The sequence below is a fragment of the Micropterus dolomieu genome, linkage group LG13, assembly GCF_021292245.1.
Source record: "Micropterus dolomieu isolate WLL.071019.BEF.003 ecotype Adirondacks linkage group LG13, ASM2129224v1, whole genome shotgun sequence".
In the NCBI taxonomy this organism is placed as follows: domain Eukaryota; kingdom Metazoa; phylum Chordata; class Actinopteri; order Centrarchiformes; family Centrarchidae; genus Micropterus; species Micropterus dolomieu.
Genome location: NC_060162.1, coordinates 18,929,075 through 18,951,821, shown reverse-complemented (window position 1 = coordinate 18,951,821; position 22,747 = coordinate 18,929,075). Strand labels below are relative to the sequence as shown.

The 22,747-nt window shown below is 41.5% G+C and overlaps 3 protein-coding genes across 4 annotated transcripts; 1 reads left to right on the top strand and 2 right to left on the bottom strand.

Moving 5' to 3' along the window:
• Positions 1-6,181: 6,181 nt before the first annotated feature.
• Positions 6,182-9,410, bottom strand: nefla (neurofilament light chain a). Its single transcript, XM_046066237.1, has 4 exons — positions 8,240-9,410; positions 7,939-8,063; positions 7,112-7,545; positions 6,182-7,007 (listed from the first exon to the last, which is right to left on the bottom strand). The coding sequence occupies exons 1-4, from the start codon at positions 9,275-9,277 to the stop codon at positions 6,457-6,459; spliced, it is 2,148 nt and encodes a 715-aa protein (XP_045922193.1). The 5' UTR covers positions 9,278-9,410; the 3' UTR covers positions 6,182-6,456.
• A 3,457-nt stretch (positions 9,411-12,867) lies between these two features.
• On the top strand, positions 12,868-15,029 carry pgam2 (phosphoglycerate mutase 2 (muscle)). Its single transcript, XM_046067080.1, has 3 exons — positions 12,868-13,540; positions 13,756-13,936; positions 14,570-15,029. Exons 1-3 carry the CDS (start codon positions 13,124-13,126, stop codon positions 14,737-14,739), a joined length of 768 nt encoding a protein of 255 aa, XP_045923036.1. The 5' UTR covers positions 12,868-13,123; the 3' UTR covers positions 14,740-15,029.
• Positions 15,030-16,234: 1,205 nt separating this feature from the next.
• Positions 16,235-22,089, bottom strand: LOC123981833 (syntaxin-2-like). Of its 2 annotated transcripts, none has more exons than XM_046067033.1 (9): positions 21,869-22,089; positions 21,658-21,715; positions 21,444-21,543; positions 20,208-20,273; positions 19,001-19,074; positions 18,653-18,761; positions 17,503-17,576; positions 17,185-17,322; positions 16,235-17,080 (listed from the first exon to the last, which is right to left on the bottom strand). In XM_046067033.1, the coding sequence occupies exons 2-9, from the start codon at positions 21,700-21,702 to the stop codon at positions 16,895-16,897; spliced, it is 792 nt and encodes a 263-aa protein (XP_045922989.1). In that variant the 5' UTR covers positions 21,703-21,715; positions 21,869-22,089; the 3' UTR covers positions 16,235-16,894. The 2 variants fall into 2 exon arrangements, with proteins under 2 accessions (XP_045922989.1, XP_045922988.1); XM_046067032.1 differs by having other exon boundaries at positions 21,658-21,712; positions 21,869-22,088.
• Positions 22,090-22,747: the final 658 nt, after the last annotated feature.

The following is a 22,747-nucleotide window of genomic DNA, read 5'->3' as shown; positions in this document are numbered from 1 at the left end:
ACAATTATTAAAGTCGAGAGTTTTTTTGAGTTTAAGTAAAATGGAGGGGGACAGGCAGGTGGGAGGGTCCTCCACACTGACACGTGCTCTACTGAAGAAGCCTTAAATGACATGTGAAGAGACCAACTGAGCCAAAAAAAAAAAAAACTAACAACAAATACACAACTTACAATGGAGAAAGAGATGGGCAGTGATATGATAAACACATGACCATTTACATCCAGTAACTGAAGCAGTTGAAGCTTAACGAACCTGAAGAAACTCCTAGCCTTAAACATGCTTTTTATCAGTGTCTGTTATGTTTACCTGAGTGCAAATGAAAAAGAAAACACTGTAAATGCGCAGATACATGCATTCTTGTATGCATAGGATGGACTTTAAATACAGAAATAAATGAGGTGCTACTGTTTGCAATCCCATGACTTTAGTCATCATGAACTATTTCCCAGCAGCATTTGCTCAATAAATGTCATAATGAAGTAAAAAAAAAAAAGTGTGTGTTGTCATTTTTAAGTAATGTATTATTGCTTTGCAATTGCAGGTATCAAATATTACATTCGACTGGTTACATTTAGTAGTTTGTATGTAGCTGAAAGTATTACAATGTAGCTATAGAGCTTTACAATAAATGTTTAGAAATGAATGGTTTAGAGTTTAAAAAAATGATTACATCTTATATCACCATGTGATTTAATGTGGTCAACTAATTGAACTAACATTAATATTATCTTAACCACAAAAAAATATAATACCAATCTGTGAAGACGGCTATTAATGAATATTTAAAGCTAATATGTGAATCATCAAATACATAATACATGTAACAGTTGTCTCTGGCACTTCCCCCAGATGACATATCTCATTTTGGATTTCACACTGAAGTGGCCACAGCCAGACTGATGATTAATATTCAGACAAAACATATTTCATCATTAAAAGCAGCTGTTAAATTTTGGCAAATTTGCCAATAATGTTTTTAGTAAAGATAAAGTTACAAAGGATGTAACTTATCTAATGTAATTTAAAAAGTTCTTGGACTTTAATCGAACGCCATTAATCAGTTTCATGACATTTTTACTGGATAATTAATGTTGGAGAAACCAGTGTGATCAGGTTTGACGGCCCATTCAGAAAGGATGGGTAAGATTTATTTCTCGGCTTCTCGGTTCATGTATTGCTGAAAGATTTCTTCAGATTTAGAAGTAGTTTGCCAAGAGGTTTTAAATAAGTGGCTTTGTTTTATTTTTTGTCAACAGCAGCGTAAACCCACAGAGTGATGACAGATGTTATCACTGAGAGGCTGGGTGCAAAGAACCAGCACTGCAGTGTCTAAAGATTTCTGTAATCACATTTTTAAACCCACCAGTCTACTCAAGGGAGTAAAATAAGAGAGCAGCTGCTAGGTGATGCTAGATGATAATGTGCGTTGGTGTGTTTATCACAGCAGGGAAGATTATAGATGTTGTACTTGTGAAACAGAGTATAAACTGTTACTAGTCTCTAGGTAATTGCAAAAACAAGGTTATGGGTCATCTTCTATTAAAAGATAAAATTAGTTTCATTGGGTGCCAGTTTGTTTTAATTTAACATGTAAATAGAATAATAACAAAGGAGACACCTTCACATTGGACTAATCATCGTCATTTATCTTAGTTTGTAGTGGCTAATGCTAACTAATATTAGCAAACTTTAGATAAAGTTTGTAGTGTAACTGATGTTACTGACTCACTTTATTAACATCATGACATTTCCCTAAACTGTTACACAATGTTTTTACTGTTAAATTTACTGTTATCCTGTAATTGCCTTACATAATATGCTTACTTTAATATCAGGTAACTAATTAAAGGTGGGGTATGCAATTCTAATCTAATACACGTCTTTTTTTCAGATTCATCTTCTTACTAGCTGTCATTTATGTGTGTGCTGGAAAAAAAAATCAGTGTTTGTACACAGCCAAACAAAGTGGCTCAGACTGAGCCACACAACACTATTCTAGTCATGAACTGTACGTCAGGTAATGTGAAATTACTTGCCCACAGCTTTCTGGTCTGCTATTGTTGTGATGTTAGCTACAGGGGCAGGAGAGGCATGTGTAGTACTGTCTGGAGCTGGTGGTGATACCTTTGGTGGGACACATCCACCAATGTGTCTCTGAGCAAGACACTAAACCCCTAGTTGCTCCAGAGGCGTGCAACCTCTGACATATATAGCAATTAAGTCGCTTTGGATAAAAGCGTCAGCTAAATGAAGAAATGTAATGTGCTGCTGTCTTGTCTTCTCTGCATGTTAGCTTCGCAGCAGCAATTGTAGCAACAGTTTGCTAACCAACAACTTAGTACTCTCTATATCATGGTTTTTGTCATAGTTTTAGGTTCCTCCAAAGTTGCTTACCTCACCTTTAAGTTTAAAGCCAGACTATGTAATGTTTACTGAACAGCACTCACTGTAGCCATTAATTTACAGTTTGGTTTCCATCACATCACTTCCCTACATTCATGATTCTCGTGATTCAGTTTCTTTAAAGGCATAACCATAAGCAGACCTTACTGATACAAGTGGGATAGGTCACAAGTGGCTAACATTAGCACTAGAAGATTTGTAAAGGCATTAGCTAATATGAGCCATCATAAGCTACAAAGCTACAGTAAAGTTGTGGCAGCTAAACCTCTTGGTGTATCAAACTGAGTGATGGTGGATTTTATTGCTTATGAATCAACCTTTCATTTGTAAGCATTTGTTTGTTTAATATTTTTTTTCAAAAACTTACTTAGAGTCTTACTATACACACTACGAACCAAATCTGGAAATACGGTAGATTTTTTTTGATATCTTAAACTCAAGTACTGTGCTTAGCTGGGTGAATGAAACACAGCGATTTTCTCGGAGCCCATACAATTCTGATAGGCCAATGCCAAACTACTTCAGCACATACAGTCCACAGTACTTAACTGAACTGGGAAAAATCAGGTGGATACGTCCCACTTTCACGGAGTTAGACAAAAGAAGCTGTTTTCAATCACGGAAAGTAAAATCATTCAAACGATCATTTTTTTTGAATGACGAGTTGTGTTTATTTTTCCATGTGCCATGGTCATGATCACATGACAGATTAGTTAGCACTTTAACACATCCTGAAGTTTTAAATGTCAAAGTTTTACAGTTTAGAAGCTAGTGAAGTTTAAACATCAGGAGTCACTGTCGGGACGATTGACGAACAGGTGTTTCAAGGTGTTTCAATCGTCCCGACACGTAGCCATGCAACTTCATTTAGATACGGTGGGAGGGGGGCAGAGTCCACTATAGGCTGCAGGCTGGACCACCAGGATACTCACAGCCAAATAACAGGGTCTTCACAGTAAACCAGGAAAACAGGCTGCAGATGTACATAAAAAGGGCAGCCAATATCTAATCCAAATGTGCATTAGCTGTTAGATATTCTAGTTAGCTAGGTACGTTATATTTATACTATTTTTATTAAGAAAAAGTACATAATGAGTTTGCAATTACGTATAAAGAAGGGCAGTTTAAAGCTTTCTAAATAAAAACAAGAATAACAAACTATTTAAATGTATATCTTTGGGCTGACCCCCAATAGTCGAAGATGATGCTTCGATGGGCGGAGCCTGATTCGACTGTCAATCTCACAGTCGAAGCATCGCAGTGAAACAAGGATCATGCCATTTTGGCGATATGGGGGTTTACATAGAATTACCAGTTTTCTCCCAATAAGTTAATATACAGTATATTACAATACACATTTCAACGTTTAATGCTGTAAATAAACATGCTTTCAATAAATGTTTTTAAAAGTGCATAAATAAATCCAAAATTGTAACCCTAACCCTGGTCGTCAGTGCGCATGTGTACGCGAAGCGTAGCGTAGCGAGTGTGTGTGTGTGTGTGTGTTTGAACCGCGAGGAACCGCGACGTGTATATAGTTGTCGGCAGCATTGCATGCATGCAAAACTCACACAAGACCAGTGAATGACTAGCGAGAGGGAGAGAGAGAGAGAAAAGGGTCTTCAAAAATCCTCAGTTTAGCTGGAAATTTACAGCTTAAGTTGAATGAATAGAGACTGCAGCTCTGCAGTTTAAGTTACTGTGTGTAAACCCTGTCCCGCACAGTAGGGACAAATGAAACAATGCGCACCTTTCCTTCAAAGTGAAATTATACTGAAGTTGTTCCACATTTTAACAAGATAACACCTGGTATGACTTCCGTCTGTAACGTTATATTTTAAAATGAGGTATATCTGCCGAAAATTTATTGCAGGTATTTTAACAGGTAAAAAGGGCTGGATTGGTTGGTACACAGCAGGTAAAATGCATAATATGTCATAAGGATAATTGCAAAAGAGATCATGTCTTTATTTTATATATAGTCTAACTTAGCAGTAAGTCATGTTATTATAGGCTACAGTCCGTTTTCCAATTACAAATACGTATTCCATCGGCATCAACAGGCTTTTATATTTTCCTATAATCAAGTAAATGTCATGCCTGATCACGCTATAACTGCAAACACTTGGCCACAATTGTTATTATTATGTTAAAAGAAACGGTAAAGTATCACACAGACATACCTTTGCTATTACCACGGACATAAACTGATGGTTAGAGACTGGGCCATACAGCTTTAACATGCTGCGCGCGTTCCCGTGGACGGCAATCAATTTTCAGCGGACCATCACTTTTCGGCACACCTGTCCTCCCCTACTTGTCCTTGAATTGAGTATTTTCATTAAAAGCAACACTTGTGTCACAGCTTTAGTTATAGTTACTTTTTATATTATAATTTTTCACAAGCTTAGGCTACTGTCCAGGAAAAACTACAAGATCCAAATTAGGTGGTTTTGAATTTTTCTGATAAACTGAAGGATCGTGTTTCTTTATGGGCGGAGACAATTCTTCTACTTCTTAAGGAGGAGACAATTTGCAAAACTGAAAACAGGGTTGATTTTGTCAGTGCATGAAAAGACTAGCTAATAGAGATAGGCCTACTGACAAGACAGCAAAGCTCCAAACATGAGTTCAGCGCCGACGATACATGGTAAAACGTTTATTTCAATGTAAACGTTGGTACATTGAACACCCCCTTTGTGTAAGCAAGAGCACTGATTTTTACTGCCTTTTTTACACTGCAATGTTTACACACCTGATTGGGTAACACCTCCGACACGCCCACTAAACGGGAGAAAACATACCTGCACAACGTTTCAAGTACACATGTCGTTCAATCGAAGTCGCCCATGGTGGATTTGAGGCATTGTTTAGATCACTAGTTCTCAAACCGGGGGCTATAGAGCCATCTCAGTGGGGTTATGAATGTGGACTTCAGCTGCATGAATATGATTCATGTGGTGACATAAACAAACAAAAGTGCTCTGATGCTAGCAAGGCTATTTTACCAACCTGAATCTTGTTTATTTCATTCGCCTGTATTAACACATTTTTACTCGTAGTGGATTATTTTGCCATGGTGGTATTTAGTAGCCTACTTTTTTTTGGAGGGGAGCGCGGAGGGAGAGACGTGCGTGAGGTGACAGGAACCGATGTAACCCATGTGCTAAACACAATGGGAAGGTATAGTAAGGCCGCTTTACCAGCTAGGTCAGCAGGAGCAGCAGCAGCAGCAACTGTGACACACAGCTTATGGAGGAAACTCTGAACATGCAAACATGATACCTCCCATGTCGTACTCTATTTACTTTGCAAACAGAAACAGCTAATTCACATTTTGTAATGTTACCAAATTACTAAAATGTAAACAAATATTTTGTCTAAAGAAACAGGGCTCAAGCATGAATAATCCCCAAACAGAGTAAGACAAAGAATAATAGCAGGAGTGACAAAAAATAATATAAACTTTTTTCATGTTATAGCATTACTAAGTCTCAGAATGTCCCATCAAAATGGTTGGGGAGGGTTGGTTTTGGGGGGGGGGGGGGCACTGTGTCAGGCATGGTTGTGATAGGGTCACTGTTTATAATCGCACTAATTGACAGAGAAACTTTGGAATTACTGAATTTACACATCCTCACATTTCTCAACAACCACAGACGAGGTGATAGAACAACATTGTTTACAGGGACTTATGCTGTAAATCTGTCCTTCGTCAGGTGTTACGTTACATCAGGACTTGTTTAAGTTTTACCAAGCTCAAAACCAATGACACACATGGCTTTAAGAGGTGTTTATTTAAACACCAAAATCTCACACACTCACTTTGGCATTCAGCAATTACACATATTACACTCATAAGGATGTGTGCAGCAGGACTGTCATGGACTACTCTGGATATTGGCAAGCAGTTAACCTTGATTTGTTGCTGTAAATGGCTATTGGACGGTTTTATTGAGCACCATGTTAACAAGCAGATTTGAGAGGATAGCGTAGATGCCTCTACTGGTTATCGAGCTGAAGTCTTGACTGAAGTTTGCTGAGGCTACTGGCTTACTTTTTAGCCTTTGTGCTCTTTTCTTCGGCAGCTTCAGGTTTGTCTGCTTTTCCCTCCTCTTTCTCCTTTTTGGCTTCAGCTTTGTCGTCTGCCTTCGGCGCAGCTTTGTCCTCTTTGTCGTCAGCTTTTACCTCTTTGTCGTCAGCTTTTACCTCTTTGTCGTCAGCTTTTACCTCTTTGTCGTCAGCTTTGTCGTCTGTCTTTGGAACAGCTTTGTCCTCTTTGTCGTCGGCTTTGTCCTCTTTGTCCTCTTTGTCCTCTTTGTCGTCGGCTTTGTCGTCTGTCTTTGGAGCAGCTTTGTCATCGGCCTTATCGTCTTTCTTGGCATCAGCTTTGTCTTCTTTCTCTTCGCTTTCTTTTGCTTCTTCCTTTTCCTCTTCTTCTGCTTCTTTTGCATCCTCATCTTTTTCATCACCTCCTTCTGTTTTTACTTCCTCGTGTGCTTCTTCTTTACTCTCGGTCTCCTCTCCTTCTCCTTTGTCCTCTTTCTCCCCCTCATCTTCAGTGGCCTCTGTCACCTCTTCCTTTTGCTCCTGCTCATCACCACCTGTATGAATAGATGAGAATCTTTGTATTATTTCTCATCATGACCTTAAAACCAGATGTATAATTGAGCCAAAACAGAATATAAAAAAACAACAATGCACTAACCCTCTTCTCCCTCCTTAGCCTCTCCATCTTCCTCCTTAGCCACCTCTTCATCTTCTTTCTCTTTATCTCCCTCCTCCTCTCCTCCCTCTTCTTCCTCCTCCTTCTCCTCTGCCTCCTTTGTCTCCTCTGTCTCCTCTCCTCCCTCTTCTTCCTTCTCCTCCTCCTCTTCCTCCTTTACCTCCTCCTCCGCCTCCTCCTCTTCACCAGGTGGGCTGGCCTCTGCTTGTGGGGCGTGGCTGGCAGAGATGATCCCCTCGGTGGTGCTGACGCTGGAGCTGAACAGGCGTGATGTCATCGGGTAGGAGGTGCCAGAGCTGAAGCTGGAGAGGACGGGCCGGGCGAAGCAGGACGCTGACAAACTGTGGCTGTACATAGAGGACATTCCCCCAGCCACTCCTACACTGAAGCGAGACTCCTCCCCTTCCAGCAGCTTCCTGTACAGGTTGATGAAAAGACAGGTGATGTACTTAAGTGTCAAGTGGCCATTTGTTAACACTCAACACTACGGTGTCTAATATGTAGTGATGAAGATGAAGCATGTTTATTTACCCAGAATGTGTTTACCAAAATAAAAGTGGCCTGCCCTTTTTGACCTTTCTCGCCAAGACATCAGCAAATTAATCATGCATTTTGTTTTGCCATCAGTTTTGCAGACCTTTCCACATAAAAAGAACATGAGAAATACGATAGCTTAACTTAAATGTTAAGAAATATTTTCACCTTACATGACATTGTGACAGGATGCATCAGCACTAACAATAAAATTTATCTCTTTGATGTCGCGGATTATTTTCATTCATTATTATTTCATTATTATTGTTTCTCACCTGTACGCAGCAATCTCGATGTCCAGAGCCATCTTGACATTCAGAAGGTCCTGGTAGTCTTTCAGGTAGCGTGCCATTTCATGCTTGGTGCCCCTCAGCTCACCCTCCAACTCTGCAATGGTGTCCTACATAAAACAGAATAGAATAAGACAAAGTCAAGTCTTTTATAAGTCACAAGGACACAAGGACATATAAACATGAAATGAAAACCTTCATTAATAATAGATTAATATCCAAAAATCAAAAGATCTAAATAACTGATAACACAACATAATAGAATACAGCTGCGATCACTACAGACCTGCATGGCAGCTATCTCAGCACTCTGCTTCTCCTCCATCTCATGTAGCTGCTTCTCTAGGGACTCATTGAGGCCTCTGCATGCATCGATCTCCAGTAGGCGGGCCTGGAGCTGGCGTCGGTACTCTCCTGCTTCGTCCTTGGAGCTTCTCATGGCGTCACTGTGCTGGGCCACAGTTTCAGTCATGGAGCCCACCTTCCCTCTGAACCAATCCTCTGCTGCCTGCATGTTTCTTGCTGCCAGCCTTTCATACTGGGACCGGATGTCCCTGAGAGCCCCAGAGAGGTCTGGAGTTGCGGCCTCAGACTCTACCGCCACCTGGACGCCGAGCTGGACCTGGGCCTGAAGCTCGGCCACCTCACCTTCATGAATCCTCTTGAGGAAGGCAAGCTCCTCCAGGAGAGTTTCGATGCTCTTCTCCAGCTCAGCCTTAGCTAAGTTGGCCTGGTCGGACTCACGACGGGCCTCCATCAGCCTGCCCTCGGCCTCTTCACGAGCCAGCACTTCCTCCTCATATCGACCCTGCAGGGCGCTCAGGGTTTGTTCAAGCCGCTCTCTTTGTCCAAGGACAGCCTGCTGTTCTGCCCTGGCTTGATCCACAGCTGCTCTGAGGGACCGGGCCTCTTGCTCGTACAGCGCCCTCAGGCGGGACGGCTCATGGTACCTCTGCCTCAGCAGCAGCAGCTCTGCCTCCAAAGCGCGGTTCTGTTGCTCCAGCTCACGCACTCTCTCAATGAAGCCAGCAAAGCGGTCGTTGAGGTCCTGCAGCTGGCTGCGCTCTTGGGTGCGTATGGTGCGGAAGTCAGAGCTGATCTGGGCTGCCTGGCTGAGCTCCAGCTCCAGGGAAGAGGCTTGCGAGGAGGAGGAGAGCAGCACCCGGCCAGGAGAGGAGTACTGCAGACGGGAGGAGGACAGCGGGGAAGCATGGGAGGAGTAGACGGAGTGGGTCCTCCCTCTGGTCACAACACGAGGGGGTGCCTCGACATACCAGCGTTTGTATGACGTGGAGTAGTAGGGGTCATATCCAATGCTACTCATGGCTGAGTGGTGGGAGGACCGGCTGCTCTCCCTCTCCTCTTTGTGTATGTGCCTGTGTGGAGGTGTGTGCAGGGCTGAGGATTAAGCCTCGACTGCTTGCTGCTGCAGCAGGCTGAGCTTTTATAGCAGGACAGTGAGCTCTGACGCAAGCGCTTTCCCCAAACTCTGACAATGCAGACTCGATAGGCTTACACTGCAACAGCAAGAAATGAGATGGGCAGGAACTATGGGAATGAACGTAGGAGGGAAATGACTGAGGGTGAAAGATAGAGAATACACATATGCAAACAAAACAAGAAACAGAACACAACGCCACATTTAACATAGAACCGAAACCTGGACTTTGATCACAGCAATACTGCAAATAACTGTGATGCACTTTGTTAGGAGTTCCATATTTTATGTAGAGCAAAAACATGCCTTAAACGTACTTGCCATACTGTCCTCACTGCAGGGGGACAATCTTGTGACACAGCATCTCTCCTTCTGGTGGAGAGCAGAACCACAGCCATGACCTCAAAAGACCTAAAGACCTACAACGAAAATATATGAATAAAGATTAAATAGTAACAATTAAAAAAAAACAAACATACATACAAAAAATGTATGTATGTATATATAATCTCTTTATGTTAATTGTATTCAGTATAAAGTCTTAGCTTTTGTTCTGTATTTTTTTCTCACTCAAAAGGACCTTATGGAAAATGAACAGCGTGGATTATCTGAGTTCACCAACACAGGCAGAAACAAAAGTTGCTGGCCTGTACATGTCTTGAATATGGCAGTAATTTAGTGTGATACATTGTTTTGTGCTTAAATTAAAACTGTAAACACAATGGGAACAGCATATTGTCTGTGCCAGTACCACAATACATTTACAGTGTTTAATAAATAAGACATAATGTTGTCCTGATGATTTGACATGGGAGAAAGCAACCGTCATTACTCATACTGTACCTATTGTTACAAAAAAAAAGAAGATATTCTTAAATTTTGAAAGAAAGGTTTTTGTCAGTGCAAGGAAAGTCCCTTTTGCCCTCTGTCAGGTTGTTCTTTCAATTATATAAAGACAAACAGTCCCTCATCTGCAGCACAGATACCCTGACAGGTCAATTACACCTAGCTGCTGACATGCATTTTCTTTTTTGTGTGACTGCTGTGTGTGTCTGTGCAGTGGCTCCCTGAAAGCTTATGTTAGGAAATTCACCTTCTTTTTGAGCTCCATGCATAAATGAAGTGTATTGCAGTGCTTTGCAGCAATATCTGTGTGTGTTTGTGTGCAAGTTGTGCATGCGTGTCTTTGTGTGTGTGTGTGTGTATGTGCATGATCCACAATGTGCACAATCCAGTAATTTGCCTATGCAGCAAAGCCCCCCCCCCAGTACCTACAGACAGCGCTGTGCCCATACAGAAGTAAGGCAGGCAGTGAGAGGTGGACTTCAGAGGGAGCTGCATGCACTCTGCTGCAGGCTGAGTCATCATTACAGATGCGATCACGCAAACTCCCCTGTGTACACTCTTTCCCACCTTAACAGCAATCCGACAACCTGCACCAGGGCCATTTCTGGTAGACAAGATGCTTACAGGACATGGGAAAATGAAAGAGAGAAAGTAGACCATTAACTTCTCTTCCCAAGCTAATTAACTCACTTACAGAGCTAATTTCTATGTTGGTGCTTGTTAATTAATTAATTCATGCTCTTAGCATCAAATCCCATGCTACCCACAGAACAACACAACACTAAATGCCATTTTACATTGAAGTGGTGGCAGGTACAATGTTTATCTAAAATTTGTGATGTAGAGGACCACTGATTCACCGGGATTGGCACATGCTTAGTGGCCATAGTGGTGAAGTCAAATAGATTACTCCACCAGTGTTTTTATGAACACTTTAAAGGCACTTAAATAGGGCCACTAGGGGGCAGACAATCATAAAAACAAGCTGAGGGATGCAGAGCGACCATCATAAATAACATTGGCTGCTATTTCATTTATCAGACATGGAATAAAATTTGCTTTACAATTATAATAACATTTAGCCAGACAACAAAACAAACAATACAAATGTATTCTGTTGCTAATCTTACAAAGGTATGCAGGTCCAAAGGTATAAATAAAGCATACAATTGAAAATGCTTGCCTACGGGGGTTGATGAGAGTGGTGAGACTGAACAAATCAAGTGTGCCATAAACTAGTTTTCATACAAATGGTCACTTCACCATAGATCCAGAGTCACCCAGCCACAAAAAGGGACATCCAGTGTTTGTTCCCATTCAGTATCATTCTTATAGTTCATGCTTTGTACAATGCAGTAATCTAACCTCTTTTCATGATCACATGATGCTGGGTGGCGTTGCGCCTGGAATTCCATTAAGATTATATTTTGGGACTATTGTATCTCTCTTTTTTTGGATCATGATTTGATTGGGAGCGCCGGGAGACAATGACTTTGCCTGACAGCTTTGGCTCTGCGGCTTAGTTTCATCAGCACTTTTATCTTTATCCTGTAAATCTGAGTGCATCTCTGCTTCCCAACATTACATTTCATGAAGGATACTGCAGCATATTTGTCTTCGATAATTTGTCTCAATGGCATATTATGTTTCCTATAGGGTGGAACACTAGGCATTTCTCAACCCAAGGTTCAGAATAACTTGAATCAGTAAGTATAATAACAGTATGTTGTGGTGATCCTGAGACAGAGCAATTTCCTATGGCAGGGCAGCCGATTGATCTTTTGCTGTACAGTCATGCTTGTACAACAAATACAATTACTAAGACCAAAATCATGGTATTTATATGTACATCTAACAGATTCTTACTAAAATAAAATGCCAGGCTTCATCAGCCTTACTTGATGCAGTGTGAAATGTTGCATGGTGCATGCAAAAAAAAGCATTTGCGTAACTGATCCTAGAGCAACTCCTAGAGGTGATGTATAAAAATAACACTTCATAAAGTCCTCTGCCTGTTTAAGATTTAACATAGAGACTTTATGATGCCCAGCCTTTATGAGTCAGGATGTAGTTCAAGATCTTTGGGGAGGATTTATTTAAAAAAATTATAAAATATTTAATAAAAACACCCTGTACTTTTGTATACCCCTTTTATGTATTTAGCTTATTCTTTTTACCTTAATTATCAATAATTATTATACATAGTAGTGAGAGTAGTAGCAGAAGTATCTGCAGCTGTGGTAGTCAGTTAGTTGCATCATTTGTGTTGCTGTCATTGACAGCTACATGTACAGTAGGAGAAAGCATGAGTGCATACTGTATGCAGCTGTTAATTCAGATGTGTTTTGGCAACATGTTGCCCATGGCTTGTCCCCTACCACAGTGTTGAAACTGAGTGGATCTGTATGAGCCTCATTGTCATTGTTAAACTTGCAACAAATGCCCAAATATTTACGTAACATTAGAACTCAATACTGTGTAATGACATGCCATTTCTCTCTCAGTGTTCATCTCAGATTGAGGTGCCTCTCTGCAGCCAACTCTGATCTTTCACTTTTGTTCCACAGACCTCAGTGTAAAAGTCATGTTGCTATTTTGGCTCAATATCTGACCTATGGCCTTCCCAGTCACTGCATGTCCTACCAGCCCAGCAGATGTCTGGTTCTATTGGCTAGCCTTGTATGTCCATCAGAGTATGAATGCCTCTCACAGGTGGAAAGCAAAGGAGGCCTGTCTGCTATGCACTGTCACTGTTTAGGCTGCTATAAAAAGACTGTGGTATGCTGACTTGGGCTCACTGTTGGTCAACCAGTGTGTGTGCTTAGAACTTAGAAGGGCTGAGGGCACCGTGTTTTGGTTTAAGGTAATATCAGACACACTGTAAGCATGGCTGCCGTCCATCTTTTGGTTATTGTCCGCCACGGTGAGAGCTCCTGGAACCAAGAGAACCGCTTCTGCGGCTGGTTCGATGCTGACCTCAGTGAGAAGGGTTTGGAGGAGGCCAAGCGTGGAGCCCAGGCTATCAAGGATGCGGGCCTCAAGTTTGATGTGTGCTACACCTCCGTGCTGAAACGTGCTGTCAAGACTCTGTGGACCATCATGGAAGGCACAGACCAGATGTGGCTGCCTGTGATTCGTACCTGGCGTCTGAATGAGCGCCACTACGGAGGCCTCACCGGTCTCAACAAGGCCGAGACGGCTGAAAAGCACGGCGAGGAGCAGGTGAAGATCTGGCGTCGTTCCTTTGACATCCCACCTCCACCCATGGACAAGGACCACCCTTACAACAAAATCATCAGTGAGGTGAGATAATGGAAACTAAGGGAGAAGAGTTGTTGACTAATTTAGAAAAACCAATACATTTATATGATTTTTCTCACTAATTAAAGTGTCCTTAAAGATCTGCTTCAACCAATATCATAAAACTGGCATACAATGTTTGCTCAACATTCTTATCAGTCAGTAACTGTTTATTGTTGTGGGAGTAAACTACATTCTACTGTTCTTACTACCTCCAGTCACGGCGCTACAAGAATCTGAAGCCCGGTGAACTGCCCACGTGTGAGTCACTGAAAGACACCATCGCCCGTGCCCTGCCCTTCTGGAACGACGTCATCGCCCCAGAAATCAAGGCGGGAAAGAATGTTATCATTGCTGCCCACGGCAACAGCCTCCGTGGCATCGTCAAGCACTTGGAGGGTGAGCATTACAGCTTGTAGGTGGACAAAGCTTAAAAAAACCAGCAGATGAAGAAGGAAGTTCTGCAGTGAAAAGGAGAAGTGAATGTGGACATTATGAAATCACGACACCACAAAATGGCAGATAGCAAATTAACCACAGATTTTGGTTTGAAAATAGATTTCATTCAAGGCCAAGACCTAAATGATCACAGGCAGACATAGTTGTTCATTACAGTGCATAAAAATAGCATGCAGGGACTCCAGAGCTCAGAGACAGGGGAGAGGGTCATGAGCTTGGTTCCCATTACAGTCACGACCTTTATGTAGAAAGGTTGTACTTTGTCAAGAAGTAGCCAGACATGGATAAGGGAGTTATATAGCCAGAAAGCCTCAATGGCTTTAGTAAATGTCAGATAGGAATTGTAGGTGTCAGGGTGAGGTATGAGGGAAAGAAGTAGATAAAGTTTCTTCTTTATAAGTTACACATTGCTGTAGTGAAAATAACTTAAAATACAAACTAAATATAACGAAAACCTGCCTACTTTTAATATGTAAGACCTCTTTCCTTCCTGTCCTCATAGCTGGGCCCCAGACAGCCTTTTGGTCTCTTTCATTTACTCTATTTTGTCTGCTGATCTGCCTGTCTTTCCAGATATGTCTGATGCAGCCATCATGGAGCTGAACCTGCCCACAGGAATCCCAATTGTGTATGAGCTGGACGCAAACCTGAAGCCTGTTAAGCCCATGTCTTTCCTCGGTGATGAGGAAACCGTAAAGAAGGCGATGGAGGCTGTGGCTGCCCAGGGCAAAGCCAAGAAGTAAGCCTGCTCTGGAAGTTCCGTGAGGAGGCAGAAAAAGAGACTGGTTACCCCCATTGTCCTTCAACATCTCCTGTTATCCATTTGTCCATTCCAAATGGGGAAATGATTCTTTTGGAGGCGAGCCACCATTTTCAGCACATTTTCAGCTTTTTCTTTAAATGACAGACAGAGGTCTGACCTGTCAGTTCAAGCAGACAGACATTTTTGGCAGCCACACGTCACTCAGCCCTTAAAAATGTTGAGGGTCTCACCACCCTGGCCCAACCAATAAAGAAACCATGTTTTTATGTAGGCCTGTGTCTGTTTAATTTTTCTCCTCATCTTCTCATGTCTCTTTCCCCCTTTTACTTTCTTCAAATTACATTGTCATCCCTATCTATAACACTTATTCTTCTTCAGTTTCACACTTGGAAATCAGTGGTTTCAGCAAAGTGTCGAAGGTGCTGTGAAATCCAATCCAGGATGTAGAGAGGAGGAGGAGGGGGGAAAAGAGAGAGAAACACAGTCTGAGACAAGTCAGTGAGTTCACCTTGGCAGCATTCCCATAATGCAGGAAAGAGCTTTTGCCTGTCATCCCCTACAGTCAGATCAAACTAAGAAGTGCAAAGACAATAGTTTTGTGCAATTACCTTTCAAATACAAGGGTTTTGGTCACAGCCAAGTCATGTCCTGTTGGACCAACTGACAGGTGACAAATCAAAGGAAAACCCTGAATAAGCGAGTGAAGGATCATTACTAATAGCCTACACATGCTTTTAGGAGTGGTCTGTTTCAGGAGCATATAATGCCACCATGTACAGGACACAAAGGATCTTGTATGAGAATTATAGGCAGATGTTACGTGGCCACTCTCAACCACCAACACCATCAAAACAATGAATGAGGAAATATTTTTCCCTCAAATAGCATTCCAGAGACTTGACAAATCTATGGCATGGCGAACTGAAGCCATTCTTTTGGCTTGTGGTGACCAAATTAACGATTCTTCATGTTGTTTTTCCTTTAATTAGTCACCCATCTGCATAAACATCGTGAAAAACCTTTCACTACTGTATTGTTTGTGTGAGGTGAAACGCTAGTGTGCTGTACTTAGGCACAGTGATGTTAATGTCAGTATGCTAACTCACAATGACAATGCTAGGATGTTGATGTTCACAATGTTCACCCTTTTACTTTAGCATGTTAGCATGCCAACATTAACTCTTAACCAGTTTTTAGAATTCATCCGAGGAGAGCGTGAATGTACAACATTTCAGTTTCAATTCATGTATCAGTTGTTGAAGACATTTCAGTCTGGACCAAAGTGGTGGACTGACACTGTTATACACCCTTATGAGTTTACTTGTGACGAGCATAACATTTTTATGGCACAGCTAGGGGGCTTTTAAATATCTGACTATATTTCTGTACACATAATTGATTTGTGTATGTGCACTCAGATCAATTATTTCCCCTCTTTCAATCACGTTACAATGAAGCACAAGTAACACATTATGTCCAGTAGCATTCACCAAATCAGTTTATTTTAGGATTGGCATGGCCTTAGTTTATCCTTAAACATTACTTTCTGAGGTTTAGACAACATGACACCACATTATATTTCATTAGTAAAAGACAGTATCAGAAGTTCAGCTGGACAGCAGAGAGGAAGGAAGGTAAAAGATCCTGGTTCAGAGTTGCACCTAACGCTGTCATGCCATCTATTGGCCACTAAGGGAATATCAGCTGAGTGAGTGAACTAATAAACAAATCAAACCAGAATGTGTTCTGCATATAAAGATGTGGCTGTGGTTGATGTGTTACAACAACTGTTTTTACCAATGTATTTATCGTAATGGAAATGGAGCAATTATGCCATGTCTGAAACCATGTCTGGGGTTGCAGCAATTTACCTTTTGACAGTCCTTTTAGGCTTGACCACAACATCATGTCACTTTCATCTGACGGGTCAATATCAAAGCAGTTTAAATTCCTTATTCAAGCCAAAAATAAAAGCTTCCTCATTATCCTTTAGCTGGGAAAAAGCATTTGAGGGGGCAGACAGCCACTGTACCATAAAATCAAGAAAAGTGTGTTCCATCGAGCTCAGGCTTTGATGTTGATCGGGATGTTTGGTGCAGTCTGTGTTCAAACGAGTTCAGGAGCTCAGTCATATTTTAAGTCTGAGGGGTTTGATCTGTAGCACTTTCAGAAGCGCTATTCCTCTTGAAGAAGTTGGGGAGAGACGCTATCTTGTATGGATTTTTCTTGTATGCGACTGCTTTATTGGTTTCTGCTTTCGACGTGTCTACATACTCGGCAGCACTCATCACATTCTTTTCTATGTTGTTGATCAACTCCCCCTGATAGATGAAAAACATAATTAACACCAGTTAGGTTTTGCGTTGACTGACATCAGTATATCCCTTTATATCTATAACATTTCCAAACGAGGAGGCCATCTTACCTGACTCTCCAACAGCATGGCAGTGTCAGCAAATATCTCGTGCATCTCTCTGATGCTGGACTCGAGGCAAATGATATCCTGATGACGAGATTCAATCTCACTCAGAGCCTGGCTTGAAATCCGAGCGTAAGGGTTGACCTTTGAAAGGAAAAGATTGCTCGTTGTTTTTATAATGATCATTTAAATGGCTTCACGCCTTAAAGAGCTTATTTGAGAAAAATCTTATTCATCTGCAGTCTGAACTAAGCCTCGGTGATCAACAACAAAAACAAAGCTACAGTAGGTTTAACTAAATTAACTGAAGGAAATCCCACCAACATCAGATATGAAGATTGATAGATTGTCACGGTGCAGCATCTCCTCCAACTCTTCATCTGTAGTCACTTTATCCACTGAAACAGAGACAAAACAGACATTTTCAGGCAATTCGCAGGACGTACAGGTAGGTCTGTCATATCAGAAACATACCAAATGGATGTCCACAGGCATTTGTGACAGATTACCCATCGCAAAATAGACAATTTAATAAGAAAACAAAAACAAAGAATTACCACACCACGCGGTTGTATGCCTCCATCAAACAGTCAAATGCAGTTTACAGCTTTAATCTTAAGAAACTGCAGAGCTGCAGTCTGTATTCATTAGTCACTGTAACTTACACTGTACATTTACAGCTAAACTGAGGCTTATTGTTGAGCCTTTTCTCTCTGCTCGGCTGCCATTCACCGGCCTTGTGCAGAGTTGTGCATGCCCGCCGACTCGCCAAGAACTGCATGCACTCTGTGGTTCTTCACAGGTCTATTCTGTACTGTGATAGAATTTTCTTTGTGTGATTCATCAATGGTGATAGATTATTCAAATGTCCCACAAGCATAACTCAGCATAACACTGGCGCAGCTGGTACGGTCTTTCGTCCTCTTCTGCCATACATGCTACGCCACACATGAGCACTCACGGCATCCACCTTAAGGGTTAGGGTTACAATTTTGGATTTATTCACACACTTTAAAAAGATTTATTAAAAGCTTTTTTCTTTTCACATTTTTATTTACAGCATAATATGTTACTATTTATTTCATAATAGGCTGTATATTAACATGTATGTAAAATCAGATGTTGAGCACCCTCATACAGCCAAAATGGCATGATCCTTGCATCATAATGCCGTTGCGAAGATTCGACTGTGAGACTGGCAGTCCAATCAGGCTCCTTCTATTGAAGCATTGGATCTTCGACTATTCAGGGTCACCCCTGTTATAGAGCAAGAATTAACATGTATTTTTGGATGTTCACCGCAAGATAGAGTAATTACACCTCTACAACTCCCTACTGCTATGCCACTTTCTCCTAACCAAGATACTTTTGGGCATCTATTCATAGGATGAAGTCCATTAACGCAACACTGAGCAAAGTGATGGAAGGAACAAGAGTTAATGTGTTTTGGTTCCATTTGTTTTTGGCAACTCACCAATCTCCAGCTGTCTCTGAATTTGTGCTTTGCATTTCTCTCGGACAGTGATTTGCGCCTTGTGGTAGCCCCTCATGACTTCAGCAAACCACCGAGTTAGGTGAGAGTGCTGGTGAAAGGTAGTCAACAGAATTTAAAATTAGATTATTGAACCAGAAATTAAAAAGGAAATCATTTAAACATCAATTTTGTATCCAGACCACGGTCAGTAGTGATTTTGTCAGGTGCGTAAAGATTGAGGCCTCTTTGAAATAACTCGTTTGTTTTTTTCCCCTCGAGGATGTAAAAACTCAGAGCTGACTATCTTTATGCACCTGGTTCATTCCAGATATAAATATACTACCAGACCTGGTTCTTCTGAATACGCTGGATTACTGATGCACTTTTACGGTTCTCATCCACAGGCAGGTCCTTTTGCATTGCTGAAACAACACACACAAGACTGATATCAACTTCAATTAAAACTCAACACACTATTCACACCTCTGTGCATGCAGTCATAGAAAACAGATGTTGGTGAAATTATTGTTTTCAGTGACTTCTGTATCTTCCTACAATCTGGGTTTTGTTATTCTGAGACAGTGAGTTTACTGAAGAACACCACAGTGGAGTGCAGTAGCCTTCCTTTTCTAACCATTTGCAAGTCAAATCCTGTGTTATGCACTTTGCAGTCCCACAGTTTGAGGAAGTGCTGCACAGTTCCTCCTCATCATCTCAAACAGAAATGGTACACAGCCATATAATGATATTAAACTTGTTTAATGGGTGGTGATGGCGCATAGATAAGATGCTTGCCTTTGGTGTGGGAAACCTGGGTTCAATTCCCACTGTGAGCAAGACACTTAAGTTGCTCCAGAGGCGTGCAACCTCTAAGATGTATTGCAATTGTAAGTCGCTTTGGATAAAAGCGTCAGCTAAATGAATAAAAAATGTAAAAAAATAATAACTTTGCACAATGAAAAACTGTTGTATCTGCACTAGAGGGTAACACCAGAGTGGATTTTCACTCCTCTCCCATCCCACTCCCACAAAAATACACCTGTCCTGTCCCATTCAGTTGCCGGAACTTAAAAGAAAAAAATAATTAAAACCATAAAAATAGCGTTAATTCGTATTAGAAGTGCCTTTATTATTATATTAAAACTGATCTGATTCCTGTCCTACCCACTCCATTTATGAAGAGTGAAATTGACTCCCATCCTACGGGAATCCCATGACCCACAGGATTCCCAAAAAATGTTAGCCTCTAATCTGAGCTAGTTGTTTTACATCCCAACTATAGTATGAGACCAATCAACATCTGTCGTGCAAAAGCACACTGTCAAGGATAAAAAAATAAAGTAAGGGGTGCAGTTGGCTCAGTTGGTAGAGTGTGCACCCCATGTACAAGGCTGAGTCCTTAATGCAGCAGTCCAGGTTTGAATCCAGCCTGCCGCCCTTTGCTGCGTGTCGCCCCCTTATTTCTCTCTCCCCATTTCCTCTCTCTATCCAATTTCCTATCAAATAAAGGAAAAAAATGCCCCAAATATGTATTTATATTTAAAAATCCACTTACATTTTAACTTGGCCTGGACCAAGGTGGCGATCTTCTTGGTCTCCTTGTCCAGCAACTCCAGCTCACCTTTGTTTCCCGAAAACATCATAACAAGTTCAATCCATAGAAAGAATCATTTCATTACACGGCGGGGTGCTTTTCATGCAGCAAGTTTTGGTGATCCCTTGCATCTAAAGAATGGTTGGGTTTTTATATGCAGTGTGTATTTGTCTGACTTCTAGATTAAACAAGTTTAATATTCTGATAATGGCAGCTTTGTCAATATTCCCTGTATCATTTCACCTCACAAGTTCCCAGACAAGTGTTGTGCCGAATTCTGCATGCCTGCCGGGAATTGCATGCACCTCGCGGGTGATAACGGTCATTTATGCTGAGAAAAGAGGTTGATGCAAATCTCGACAGGTAGCCTACAAAATTTGTTCTGCCGAATTATGCGTCAACCTTTTTAGGTCCTTTTCAGACACTTTTCTGTGCTCATTGATCAAACGCGGTTATCACCATCACATATATTTACTGAATGTCAAGGAATGGTACTTCTATTAAAGTGTATTAAACGTTCATAAAATATATACTTCGAATAATTTATCACCATTGATGAACCCCACAAAGAATGTTATAGCATTTAAAAGCAGAAGGCCTATTTGGAGGTGCATGCAATTCTCAGGCAGGCCAAACTCGGCATAACACCGGCTCATTTAGGCGGAATTTAGCTTATCAGCCAATCAACATTTCTCAATAACATGGCATGTGGTGAGAAACCACATGGTTGAGATGGTTTTATTTTCAGCTCCAGTGGGGCTTTATCCTTGTGTAGGAGCACAAGTTCAAACATCCTCTCCTTACATTGAATCCCTGCAAAACCCAAGTTGTCATTATTAATAAGTGCATTATAAAAGTATATATTAAATTGCCTAAAATTATGTGGTTCTGATTAACGTCTATAGCTTGTTTTTATTCCATGAAATCACCCTACAGAATACCTGTCCCCCCCTCCTCGTCACACCACACAAACACACACACTCAGGTGTTTGTCAAAGGCAGTGTTGTCTTCTTGTTTATGTTTCTGTGTTTCTCTTCTCAATGCTGTGTGCCCTGAAGAGGGGGATGGATCTCCCAGAGCATCAGCACAGAACAGTGAGGGCATCAGGTTTCTACTTTTCTATCATTGGAAAACTTGTTAGTCATCTCCAAACAGATAGCCCACGTTTAACTACGATGAGGGCGCGCTGTGCTTACTCTTGTCTTGGTTTGGAGTGGAAAGGATGGCGCCATGTCTTCTCTCCACCTCCTCCGCTTGACGAGAGATTTTTTCAATGAGGCTCCTCACCTCCTCCACCTACACACACACACACACACACACACACACACACACACACACACGCTTGCATTGGGCTACTGGACATAGGCGACATGACAAGACAAAACCAGCCACAACCTGTGGGAAGTTTACCGTTTTGAAAATATCCTCCATGTTGATTGTGCTCTCTGCTGTCATTATCCCGATGCTGCTGTAAAATAAACAACAGGGAATTCATTAGGCTACTTGAAATGTCCACCTGTAGCGCCAGGTAAAGCGTCCTTTGAACGTTAACGCCTGCTACATTTATGAGGAGTAGGCTATTGAACGATGAAACAAAAATCCGCTTTGCAGCCATACGTACCGTAGCTGAATGTTTTCAGGCGACGAAGTCTTTTAGTGTCCCCCGAACTGTTGCTAATAAATACTTAGCCTACAGATGTCATGCGCTCCGCATTATCACAGCAACAAAGAAAAGTAAGACATCGTCGGTTTTTCTGCTACTTTCGGTATTGACGATCAGGTTCGACCTCTACCTGCAGTGTGTCCTCTTGTGTGCTGAGCGCACCTGTTTAAAAGAAAGCGCGAGCACGCAGGCGCGTTATCGTCCAAACTAGCAAACAAAGAAACTAACCGCCACCTGGGAAAGGTACACAGAGCAGGTGCAACAACAGAAACATCTATTCATTGTGTTTGAAATTGCGCGTTTGAGGTGTTTTTTAAGTGTAGTAAACACCTGCTATAGCCTACCTTCACATTACACCAGTAACTCCTGATCATGTATTTTTCTTCATTTTTAATTTTTTCTCTAGTGGACATTATCCCTGAAAAATAAATAGGCTATACTAAATCAACCTATATCAAACCTGAAGGGATTGTGTGCTGTTTTTCGTAAAGATCCATTGTCTTTGAATACTTTTTGACAACTGTATTCCTCCCCCCAGTCTTTAACTATTAATTATCGCTTCTCCCTTACTTCCTAGCACGAACCGATGCCAAACCAAGCTGCAAGATCCCTGTCAGCCCTTATTTTGACTGTTTATATATATGGTAAACATCAAAGTCAACTGTATATTTACTCTGCTGTTGCCTGAACTGTAACTGCAAATGTCAGGCAAGTGCTTTTTGCGCAGGTGCAGCTTAATGGATGTCTGCATCTTCTGACAAATTATGGGAGAGTGCTTGTTAGGGATACATTTATATTTTTATGAGGCACATAGACTGACACACTTTAAATAAACAA